Raw genomic sequence first — 12251 nt, forward strand, 5'->3', positions numbered from 1 at the left:
ACTATTTTAAAAGTTACAACAAAATCCTTAATATATTACTTATTGGTTGACTATTATCACTTTGATTTTTTTTTTCTTAAAATAAAACAAGAAAATCATTCTCATCCTATGGCTATTTTATATAATAAAAATATGAAATTTGCTAAGTGGGAAAGATTGTCTAAAAAGCCTTAAACATATTATAAGATAACCAATTTAATCCTAAACTTTTAACTTTTCTCAACTGAGTCTTACAAGTTTTGGAAGATTTGCCAATGTGATCATTTTGGCTAATTTTGATTAAAAATCGCTTAAAAATATTTTTTTGACTATGAAAAATCATAAACGATACATTTATGAGAAATTTAACCCAAACTACTTTTTTAAATACAAAAAACCTCAACTGATACATTTATGGTAAATTTACCTATCAGTAGTTTCCTTTAAATTAGATTGATACAAAAAAAAACCATAAAAATGGATATATTTGTGATAAATGGATAATAACTCTAAATTGATACATCAATCAATTGTCACGTGCTTTATCTATTTCAGTAATTTGATGGTAAAATTTAATGAAAACACTACCCACTTGGATGTCGCTTGTTGACACCTAAATTTTTGGGGTTAATTTTTTTTTGCTAAATAAAAAATAAAAATCATAATCACATGGCATATAATTTAGGAAAATATTATTTTTGTTGTTATATTTCATTAAGATTTTTCACATATTTAAGTAATATATACTGAGAAATACACTTTTGCACAAAAGGGGAATTTTCTTGATGGAATATGAGAAAAATATTTCAGCGATATGCTCAAGTAAAATTAGAAATGAAATATACTCTCAATATACAATTTTTTGGCTTATAAAAGGGGTCACGTACCGTAAATTGGGGGGTCCATGCCATCGGTAAAAAAAGAGCAAAAGGTGAAAAAGTGAGTGGAGAGAGGAAAAGTAGAAAAAAAAAACAGAAAGAGAAAAAAGAAAAGAAAAGCCCCCTCTTTGCGCGACTGTTCATCTTCCCCGCAGGGGGGGCCTTCGCCGGCCCTGTTGCCGTCGAACCCCGCCGTCGCCGTCGCCGATCTCCGTCCGCGAGCGCTCGAGCCGCCGGTCTCTAACCGCGAGCCCCGACGACCTGCGCCGCCCCGACGCCGAGCCCCCGGAGCCTCAACGACACGCCGCCGCCTGCTCTGGCCCGCGACCCGCCGCCTCCGCCTCGTCTCTGCCCGCGCCTGCAACAGGAACCCCCCGGACGTCGCGCCAATCCCTGCCGTTGCGACCCTCCTCTGCAGATCTGTCTCCGCCGTCAGATCCCAAGCCACCGGTGACCCGGAGCCGCAGCCGAGCCGAGATCCAGCCGTCGGAGTCCCTCCGCCTGCAAATCCGAGGTCCCCGACGACAGAAGGCCCGGACCCAGCTCGACGCTTCCCTTTCGCCGGTGCCGAGCCTCGTTGAAGACCTAGATCTGACGCCGCCCTCGCTCCGCACCGCGACGCTCGTGCCCCGATCCGATTCTCTCGCCGGACGCCGTGCCCAACAGCCCGATCCAGACGACGGAGCTCCTCATCGCAGCTACCCAAGGCCCCCGCCGTACCTGCAGCGCCCCGCCGGCTGAAGCCCGTGATCCGAGCGCCCCGACGCCTGCAGCAGCCACCTTCGCGATCCACCCCTCACCGAGCCACCTCCGGTGACCCTTCGCCTCGGTGACCCGCCGGACCTCCGACTCCGGCATCCCTGGAGACCCACGAGCACGAATCGTGCTTGGGAAGGAAAGAAAAAAAAAACAACAAAAAAAAAAAAAAGAATTTTTTAGGTAGTTCTTTATTTTTTTTACTTATTTACCTATTTGCCTTATTTTATTATTTTCGTTATTTTATTGCTTTATTTTATTTGTTCTCTTGTAGTTTAATTATCCTTTAATGTGAAATTGAAATTCCATGATATGAAATTGCCTTGAAATTAGTGATTGTCGGTTTGATTTTCGCGCCTAAAATCCGACTCGCAATTACTTAAAAATCGCAATCCGATCTTCCGCCCCGAGATTTGATTCGTGATTTATGTGAAATTAATTGCTAACCCCATTTATGCGCGAGATATGGTTTCACACTCGATTTGGGTATCAATATTGCTTGATTTGTTTTGGTGTTACTTAGATTAGTTTTCTTTAAAAAAAATAAAAAAATGTAGTTTTAGGGTTTGCATGCTCATAATAGGAATTTTATTTCGAATTTTCAAAAATAAAAAGAAATCAAATCAATTAATTTAGGTTGCTAGTGTTTTTTTTTATTTAAAAAAAAATTGGATTGCATGTTCAATTATTTGGCAATTATTAATTTCGAAATTTAAAAAAAAAAAAAAACAAAATAAAAAATAAAAAATTATCACGCATATGTCATGGCATCCTTGGCACATCATAACATATTAAGATAAAATTGCATATTAAGTTTAGATTGATTTTTGCATCTTAGGTTAGAGCTTTTAAAACAATATCTTAGTTTAAATTATGATTTAATCTGACCCAATCCTTAATATAAGCAAGATAGAATTTTAATCTAGATAGTTATGTTTTGCATTTCATAAAAAATAAAATTTGTCTTAGGATAAATTAGTTGCAATTTCTAGGATAGATTGCATTTTGTTTATAATAAAAAAATCATGCACACGTCATATAGAATTAGGTCCATAAAATGCACGTCATTTAGTGATTGTTGTTAGATTCATTTAATTAGAGATTGCCCGTCATTAGATTAGGTTATTTAATAAATGTCTCGTGACATATAACTCGCATATTAAATTGTATGTCGCATGCCATTTTAGTTAAAATAATTTTGTACGTCATCACATCGCATCACATTACATGTCATTAGAATTAGGTCATTTAGTTAATATTGCATTGCATGTTGCATGATTTTCATTAATTAAGTGAAAAAAAAAGAAATTGCGTGGTAATTAGAAGTCATATCTAGGGTTATTGATGTTGATTTTAAGTTTCCGTTATTTTGAGGTAAGTTTTTGCAATTTATTTATTATTTATTTGGGTGTTAAATTGGTGGATTGCGCACCTGCATGATCACCTCACATATTAGGGAAATAAATTTAAAATCAATCCAAATTGATTGCTAAACATTTTTCAAAATAAAAAGAAAGGTACCGAAAGAGCATTAGAAGAATCTAGTGTAACAAAGTCCATGTACTCATAGTCTCGGTTCATAGGAGTAAAGTAAAACTCCAATTACTTTACTTGGTTTTTAATCGACCCACCAAAAATAGATTAGTGGCGACTCTTAATTGCATGTTAAGAGATCTGAACCTAAGTCGCGAGTTGGTACGGGCTTGGGAGATTCCGAGTTAAGTCTAGACTTAATAATCCATTAGTCAAACCCTAAGTGGTTCGCATCACCCGAGAATTTGGTCGCGACAGCGCTGTTGGCGGCGAGCTTCTCCCCCTAACACAAGGGGAGGAGTTCGATTCTTGGGCGTCGAAAGGTGACTTATCCGATGGCACGTATGTAGTGGCTAGCACATGTTGCCCTCAGGATTTACCCCCGTTACCCCGGGTCTTTCGGGCTGTCCGTGTTGGTACAATGCGCGGGTTTCCTAGGTCACCAACAAAAAAAAAAAAATTAATGAAAACTAATGGAGGGTAAATTTGTCATAAGCTTACAAGTTGAGTGTTTTAGTTTATGATAATTTGTCAGATGTATATCACTTTGGATCTTTCATGATATTAACCCTAGTCAATTACCTATTCACTATTAATATTGAACAATTATTAGATTTGAATAGGATGTTAATGGTGTTTAGGTAAGATGTTATCAGGGTTGATTCTTTTGTACCGGGAGGTAACGATCCCGTAAGATTGTTCACTTTAGCATTAGCCAATAGCTAGCCATCACCATCATAGTCCATGATTTGATGTGAATCATCATTATTATCATTTTTGTATTCCGATTGGCGGACATAATTGAAAGGATAGTCATAGATATCACCATCAAAATTTATTTTTGACAATGAGGCCGCGCAACAGAGACCATGTAAAGTAGAAACCGTCCATTGCACCAACTCTAACCGCACTACATTGGAACTAGCATACAAAAAGAAGCTGAATATACAAAAATAACAACAAACCATCAACGACTAATCAATGGCTCATGAGTTATGAAAGAGCACATTTGTTGCGTAAAAATTTGGATTGTACATTTATTATTTTTCAAGTTTTTGTATATGTTTTGAGAAACATCAAAGGTTGTGCATATTTATTTGTGAATATAGTTTATAAAATGAATTTTGAAATGGTTTGAGAAATGTTTTGGGAAATATATTTCGTTTGATAAACGGAGTTGTAAAAATATATATGTTTTGGTTTGGAAGATGTATTCTGATTATGAGATGGATCTAAATTTAGTATGGTGGTTTATTGTAGGATGATGATTTGATGCTCACTATAACGTGAACCCGCTTAGAGATTTCTAGATATGCATATTGGATTAAGGATATCTTTTTGGGCCAAACCGCCGATTGATAACAGGTGAAAACCTTGCTAATGGGGAATCTCGATCATCTTGTCACTGGGTGTTGTGTCGTAATAATGATTAAATATTGAGTATGAGATTCATCAATGGAATATACCATTAATGTGTGGTATGAGATTGATCAACAAATTGGACCATTGATATTAATTGTGATATTACTAATGAAATGAAAATTTCTTATATACATAAAGTTTTATTGAAAAGATAAAGAGTCATTTTTGATCTTGTACATATGCTATTTACAACTAGGCACAATATATAGATATGTGTGGATGTGCGCCTAGTTCAATATCTAGAGAGAACGCTAGAATCTCTCTTTCTCTCTCCCTCTCTCCCTCTCTCTCCCTCTCCCTAATTTCATGCGATCGGGTGGATAACGACCTTTCCGGTGACTCGACCGGTCTGGAGATACGAGAACGCTTCGGGAGCCTGAGAAAATGGGAATGTGCCTTTGGGGTCAATCACTGGCTTTATTTTCTGGCTCTCCAGGAAGGGATTGAGTTTCTCCAAGACTGAGCCATTGGATGTCAAAATGAAGAGGACAGCAGGTGGAGTTGCCGCCCCTGCTATTGTCACCACGCTTCCTCCTTCCTTCACTGCCCTTACCGCCCTCTCACTTTGACCTGCGTGCATTTCATTTAGAATCTTAGACTCTTCAAACAAGCCTACAAAAGCTATGTTAACTGCACCTTAAACTTTAGTAAAAACTGTAGCTAGAAGAGGATACAGAAATAGCTGCAATTCCATTTGGAAATGTACATGCGTCCCCTTGTGTGTTGTGTGTAGACAGAGGAATTTATCAAAGCTCAAAATTATTAAGACAAGATCAAGAAGTTGTACGAACTCCAAAATTGTAAGTGGAAAAACAGAGCATATTTCGAACGCCACATACCAACTGCATCATAGACCACGTCGAATTTCTCCGGGAGGTCTTCAAAGTTCTCTTTGGTGTAATCAATGGCCAAATCAGCTCCCAAACTCTTCAACAACTCCAGCTTTCCGGTGCTAGATGTAGCTGCCACTCTTGATGCACCAAAGACTTCCTTGGCTAGCTGTGTTTTTTAGGACCGACAAAAGATCATAAATATATCCATAGGTTCAAACCATAAGACAATTATATCATATTAATCGTATTCTTAAAGTCTAAATTGAACAAAAACTGGAGCAGATCCCGACCCAATATCAGTCGACATCATTGTTGAAATTATGAGCCTTTCTTTTTCCTTTTCCAATCATCAGCGGAGCTTAGCAACTCAAACTGATATACCTGAATCACGAGGGTACCGACACCGCCGGCGCCACCCAAAACGAGGATGGATTTGCCAGGCGAAAAGCGAGCCCTCTCGAGGCCTTCATAAGCAGTTTCAATGGCCAAGGGAAGCGAAGCGGCTTCAATGAAGCTCAAGTTCTTGGGCTTGAGAGCCAGCAGCCTCTCTTCCACAGCAGTGTACTCAGCCAGAGTGCCATGTTGCTTTGGATGGTCCAAAGCTTTCTCGTTGATGTCTCCGTACACTTCATCCCCAACTTTGAACTTCTTCACTTGATCCCCGACTTTCACCACCACACCGGCCACGTCGTAGCCGGGCACAATCTTAATGAATATAAAAAAAAAAAGAAATAAAGAAAAAGGATGCAAAAAAATAAAAATAAATTATCCAACAGAAAGAAGTAATTAGAAGCTATCAAGATTTTATATCGTCCGATAATGGCCAAAAATTAAATTTCACAAGTGGTGTTACCATAATTGATGAATAACAAAACGAGAAATTCCAGATCAAAATAGGCTCGCGTTTAACAGCCATCAGTAGTCACCAGCAATGAACAAAATTAAAGGGAAAAAAGAAGGAGGTAAGTACTATGATGTCTTACAGGCGGCGGAGAGTCGATGTCCTTAAAGAAGCCGAGAGCTCTCTTGAAATCAACGGGATTTAGGGAAGCGGCAACAACCTTAACAAGGACCTGGTCTTCCTTAATCTCAGGAACCCCAACGTCTGGAACCAGCTTCAAGACATCGGCGGGGTTCCCACGTTCGGCATAGACCCAAGCCTTGATCTTCGAGGGGATGGTGACATCTGAGTCGGAAGCCATTGAATAAGCAAAAGCTAAGCTAAGCTAAGCTAAGCTAAGCTAAGCTAAGCTAAGCAATTGTGTGTGAATTGGTGGGAGATGGAAGAACAACAGAGTTTTGTTGATTCTTGGTGCTTGAAGTGACCTCACCTTGTCAATCTATAAAAAGAGTTAAGGTAACGCGTAAAGGTAAAGGGTGGGTGAGGTTCATTATCGTCGTGAAAACTTGAGTTGGGTTTAAGCGCCTTGGATTCGTCGATGTATAAAGAATTGATTGCGGTCCAAGTTCATTGCGTTCGTTGATGTATAAGAATTGATTGTGGTCCAAGTTCATTGTGTCTAGATGCAATGTTCGAGTGGACTCCATCATTTCATGATGATAGTGGGACATTTTTGGTAAAATAGTAATCTTCATCAATGCTTTTCAATCATTCAGACACTATTATTTTGATTTGATATCATTTTATGATTCATCAGCATATTACTGCAACATTAATTGTTATTTTGAATAAAACGATCTTTTATTTATATCTCCATTTGTTTCATTGAAAATGAACTTTGTTCGAAAATATTTTCGAAGGATGTTTTTTTTTTTTTTGGGCACTTTGCAAATAATATGAAAGTTGAAATCTCAAGTATAACTCTAAGTTTCGGATTCAAGCTTTGACAATCCTGAACCCGGACTCATCTTAGCAGGAGCCGGGCTAGAGAACCGGGTTGCCAGGTCCGGTCATCAGGATCTTGGGCCAGGGTGTCGGGGATCTGGGCCTGGGATCAGCCTCAAGGGCTCTGGGGTGGCCACTGAGGTCCCAAGCCCTGCCGCCAGGGTCAACGGCCCGGCCCCCTAGGTCTCGGTCCCGATCATCCGGGACCTGGGCCCGACTGGCATTTCTCTACTGCCCAATAATATGTCATGGTCAATCATACAGTTGGAAGTGTTACCTACTGGAGCGCAAGTGACGGTGGCTTTGAGGAACCCAGGTGCTCTCTTCAGGTCAACAGCATGCAATGCAGCAGTGAGGACTTTGATCAGCACTTGGTCTGGTTTGGGCTGTCAGGAGCATCGAATTCTGCCTCCAGGTTCAGTGCAACCTACGTGTTTAATAACCTATCATCTCTCACTATAAAACCCTACAACTAACTATCCAGCATCACACATGAAATCAATTTTAATGGCAGTGCCGCATGGATTCCACATAGATTGGCTGGTGTCGATGCTTGGATTGCACACTAAAAAGAGCAAGAAAGTGCAGTATTCTCATCTACACAGTCTAAAACTAATAACAAGAGCAGACAAATTGATTTTTTTCCATCTAAATTTAAGCAGCTCTCTTTTCTTTCGAGCCATCTTCCATGCAACAGCAGTGCGGTAGATGTGGACTTAGAGAATGCGCGAAAGTAGACAGAGCCCAACATAGAGAAACTACAGCAGAATCTCATATCCTCGCCTTTTTTCTTTCTTGGTGCTTTGCAAGATCAAATAACTACTAGAGAGCACTACGGAAAGAACGCAGACGACCAGGAAACTAGAATTAGTTAACCAAAAACGCTTCAGAGCATCAAGACATGAAAAGCATGTAATTACGGAGACCCGGATTCACTAGACGCCAAATTCCTCCTCCCCAAGATTTTATCAACGCGAAAGAACAGAGCGCACGTAGAAACAGAGCCAGCGAAAGTCACGGGCGAGGGTCCAAAAAGCGAGAGAGAGAGAGAGAGAGAGAGAGAGAGAGAGAGAGAGTCACAAGAAGTCATTGACAGTGGCATTCGAACGAGAGGAGCGAATCACCAGTGACGTGCGCGCAATGCATAAATCTGGAAAAGAAAGAGGAGGAAGGCACGGGTGAGTATTGAGGGGAATGACGGGCGGTGGAGGGCAATGAAATTGGTGACGAGAGGAGAAGGCATAGTTGTCAGGAGAAGGCAGAGTCGTCGGTACTCGGGGTCTGATGTGTTTGGATGAGAGAACGTGTTTGTTTGGAGTCAATAAAGTGTTCACGGCCAAACAAAGTTCCGACTCTAAATCAAACCAAAACATGTTTGTTTGCTTATTTTATAATTGTTATTTGAACAATTTTAAGACTTGAAACATGTACTCGACTTGTTTTGTATACAGTTTGTATTTGGGTCATGTTCGGGTCGTGTTGGGTTGGGTTTTTGGACAACCATAGTATGAGATTGATCAATGAAATAAACCGTCGATATTCGCTTTAATATTACTAATGAAATGAATATTTCTAATATAAATTTATTGAAAAGATAGATGACTTGTTTTTGATATCACACATATAATTTATACAGCTAGCCACTATATATACATATGTGTGGATGTGCTCCTAGTTCTATATTTAGAGAGAACGCTAGGATCTCCCTCTCTCTAATCTCATGGGATCGGGTGGATGACGATCTTTCCGGTGACTCGGCCAGTCTGGAGAAACAAGAACGCTTCGAGAGCTTGAGAAAATGGGAATGTGCCTTTGGGATCAATCACTGGCTTTATTTTCTGGTTCTCTAGGAAGGGATTGAGTTTCTCCAAGACTGAGCCATTAGATGTCAAAAAGAATAGGACAGCAGGTGGAGTTGCCTTCCCTGATATTGTCACCACGCTTCCTCCTTCCTTCACTGCCCTTACTGCCCTCTCACTTTGACCTGCATGCATTTCATTTAGAATGATTAAACTCTTCAAAGAAGCCTACAAAACATATGATAAGTGCACCTTGAACTTTAGTCAAATACCAGCTAAAAGAGGATAAAGAAATAGCTGTAATTCCACTTGGAAAGTGTATATGCATCCCCTTGTTTGTTTTGTTGAGACGGGGGAATTCATCAAAGCTTAAGATTATTAAGACAAGACTAAGAAGTTGGGCGAACTCCAAACTTGTAAATGGAATAACAGAGTATATTTCAAACACATACCAACCGCATCATACACCACGTCGAATTTCTCCGGGAGGTCTTCGAAGTTCTCTTTGGTGTAATCAATGGCCAAATCAGCTCCCAAACTCTTCAGCAAGTCCAGCTTTCCGGTGCTAGATGTAGCTGCCACTCTTGATGCACCAAAGACTTCCTTGGCTAGCTGTGTTTTAGGACCAACAAAAGATCATAAATATATCCATAGGTTCAAACGATAAGACAATTATATCATAAGCATCGTATTCTCAAAGTCTAAATTGAATGAATACTGGAGCAGATCCCGACCCAATAACAGTTGACATCATTGTTTCCGTTATGAGCCTTTCTTTTTGCTTTTCCGAGCATCAGCAGAGCTCAGCAACTCAAAATGATATACCTGAATCACCAGGGAACCGACACCGCCGGCACCGCCCAAAACGAGGATGGATTTGCCAGGCGAGAAGCCAGCCCTTTCGAGGCCTTCGTAAGCGGTTTCGATGGCCAAGGGAAGTGAAGCGGCTTCGACAAAGCTCAAGTTCTTGGGCTTGAGAGCCAGCAGCCTCTCTTCCACAGCAGTGTACTCAGCCAGAGTGCCGTGTTGCTTTGGGTGGTCCACAGCTTTCTCAATGATGTCTCCGTACACTTCGTCCCCAACTTTGAACTTCTTCGCTTGATCCCCGACTTTCACCACCACACCAGCCACGTCGTAGCCAGGCACAATCTTAGTGAACAAGAAAAAAAGAAAGATGAAAAATAAAAAATTCCAACAGAAAACGAGTAATTAGAAGCTATCAAGTTTTTATATCGGCCAAAAACTAGTTTTCACAAGTGTTATCATAACTGATGAAATACAAAACGAAAAATTTCCATATCTTAATAGATTCGCATTTAGCAGGCATCAGTGGTCACCGGCGATGAACGATTTTTTAAAAATAAAAATAAATTGTAGGTAATATGATGTCTTACGGGCGGGAGAGAGTCGGTGTGCTTAAAGAAGCCAAGAGCTCTCTTGAAATCAACAGGATTTAGGGCAGCAGCAACAGCCTTAACAAGGACCTGGTCTTCCTTAATCTCAGGAACCCCAACATCTGGAACCAGCTTCAAGACATCGACGGGGTTCCCACGCTCGGCATAGACCCAAGCCTTGATCTTAGAGGGGATGGTGACATCCGAGTCGGAAGCCATTGAATAAGCAAAAGCCAAGCTAAGCAATCGAGTGTGAATTGGTGGGAGTATAGAGGAGAATAGTCTTGTTGATTCTTGGTGCTTGAAGTGAAATATCCTTGTCAATCCATATATAGTGTCAAGGTAGAGGGTGGATGAGGTTATTTGTCATGGTTTGGTGAAGCTTGACTTGGGGTTTTGCGCTTGGATTCGTCAATGTACAAAGATGTGAACTTGGTCCAAGTTCATCGTGTCTAGATGCAATGTTCGGCTGAACTCCATGATCTCACGATGATGGTGGGACATTCTTGGTAGGATAGTAATCTTCATCTATGCATTCCAATCGTTTTGATGTTGTCTTATGATTCGTGAGCATATTAATGCGACATTAATTGGGGTTTTGAACAAAACGACCTTTTGTTTATATGTCTGCTTGTTCTACTGAAAAATGAACTTTGTTGAAAAATATTTTCAAAGGACTAGTCTTTATTTTTGGGTATTTTGCAAATAATATGAAAGTCGAAATCTCAAGTATAACTCCAAGTCTCAAATTCAAGCTTTGACAATCCTGAGCCCGGATATATCCTTGGAAGGACCCAGGTTAGAGAACCGAGTTCTCGAGTCTAGTCATCAGGGTCCCGACCAGGGTGTCAAGGATCTAGGCCTGGCATCGGCCTCAAGGGCTTTAGGGCAGCCACTAAAATCCCGCGCTCTACCTTCGGGTCAACAACCTGGCCCTCAAGGTCTTTGCCTCGATGATTCGGGACCTAGGCGCGACCAAAGACCAAATAATATGTCGAGGTCAATCATACAGTGGAAAGTGTTACTATTACACCCCGAAATTGTACAAGAATGGGGCGACACAATCGTGTCCTTCCATCTCAAGAACGCAGCCCTCAACCACCCAAAAGTCAAGCTCACAAAAGTTCCCATCGATATCACTTTCGCTCTATTAGTTATTAATCGAAGGACCTGAAAAGATTGGAAAAGAGAGGGTAAGCAACTACATTTCAGTAAGTAGTATACATCAAATCATATATGAGTTAATAACGTCAATGATTAGGTCCATTAATTAATCTCATTCATAATCATGTCAATGATTCATTTCATTGATTTATCTCATACCAAAATATATGTTAATTGTCCATCCGTCAACAAATCTTTTTCTCAATATTGAATCATGTTCACGACACAACATCTAATGACAAAGCAACCAAGATTCCAATGTCAGGTGACAAAACGATCAAAATTCCCTCATTGGCAAGGTTTTAACCTACATAACTGATGGCTTGGCTTAGAAGGATTTTTTAAATCTGATATGCCTACCTACAAGTCTCTCATCGAGTTCATAGTCATATTAAATATAAACAACTATCCTCCAATACTAGAATCCAATCTAGAAATTAATCTTAAAAACCAAGTGATACTTATATTAACATAGCTCATCCACCAATTCTCATTTTGTTTATTGGTAAAGTAAGAAATATATTGACTTTTAACCAAAAAGCTATACAGCAAGGGTTAACGGCACAAAAAAACTTACACTCATAATAACAAACAAGTCATATGAGTGGAATGGTGTCGAGGAAAATGAACCACAACTTGCCAACCAA

The 12251-nt window shown here is 40.1% G+C and overlaps 2 protein-coding genes across 2 annotated transcripts; both read right to left on the minus strand.

The window, feature by feature from the left end:
• Nucleotides 1-4677: 4677 nt before the first annotated feature.
• Nucleotides 4678-6834, minus strand: LOC104419267 (2-methylene-furan-3-one reductase). The gene is made up of 4 exons (XM_010030889.3): nt 6385-6834; nt 5783-6106; nt 5408-5567; nt 4678-5138 (listed from the first exon to the last, which is right to left on the minus strand). Exons 1-4 carry the CDS (start codon nt 6601-6603, stop codon nt 4873-4875), a joined length of 969 nt encoding a protein of 322 aa, XP_010029191.1. The 5' UTR covers nt 6604-6834; the 3' UTR covers nt 4678-4872.
• A 1971-nt stretch (nt 6835-8805) lies between these two features.
• LOC104419268 (2-methylene-furan-3-one reductase) lies at nt 8806-10757 on the minus strand. The gene is made up of 4 exons (XM_010030890.3): nt 10441-10757; nt 9872-10195; nt 9499-9658; nt 8806-9231 (listed from the first exon to the last, which is right to left on the minus strand). Exons 1-4 carry the CDS (start codon nt 10657-10659, stop codon nt 8966-8968), a joined length of 969 nt encoding a protein of 322 aa, XP_010029192.1. The 5' UTR covers nt 10660-10757; the 3' UTR covers nt 8806-8965.
• Nucleotides 10758-12251: the final 1494 nt, after the last annotated feature.

Source organism: Eucalyptus grandis, chromosome 9, assembly GCF_016545825.1.
Source record: "Eucalyptus grandis isolate ANBG69807.140 chromosome 9, ASM1654582v1, whole genome shotgun sequence".
In the NCBI taxonomy this organism is placed as follows: Eukaryota; Viridiplantae; Streptophyta; class Magnoliopsida; order Myrtales; family Myrtaceae; genus Eucalyptus; species Eucalyptus grandis.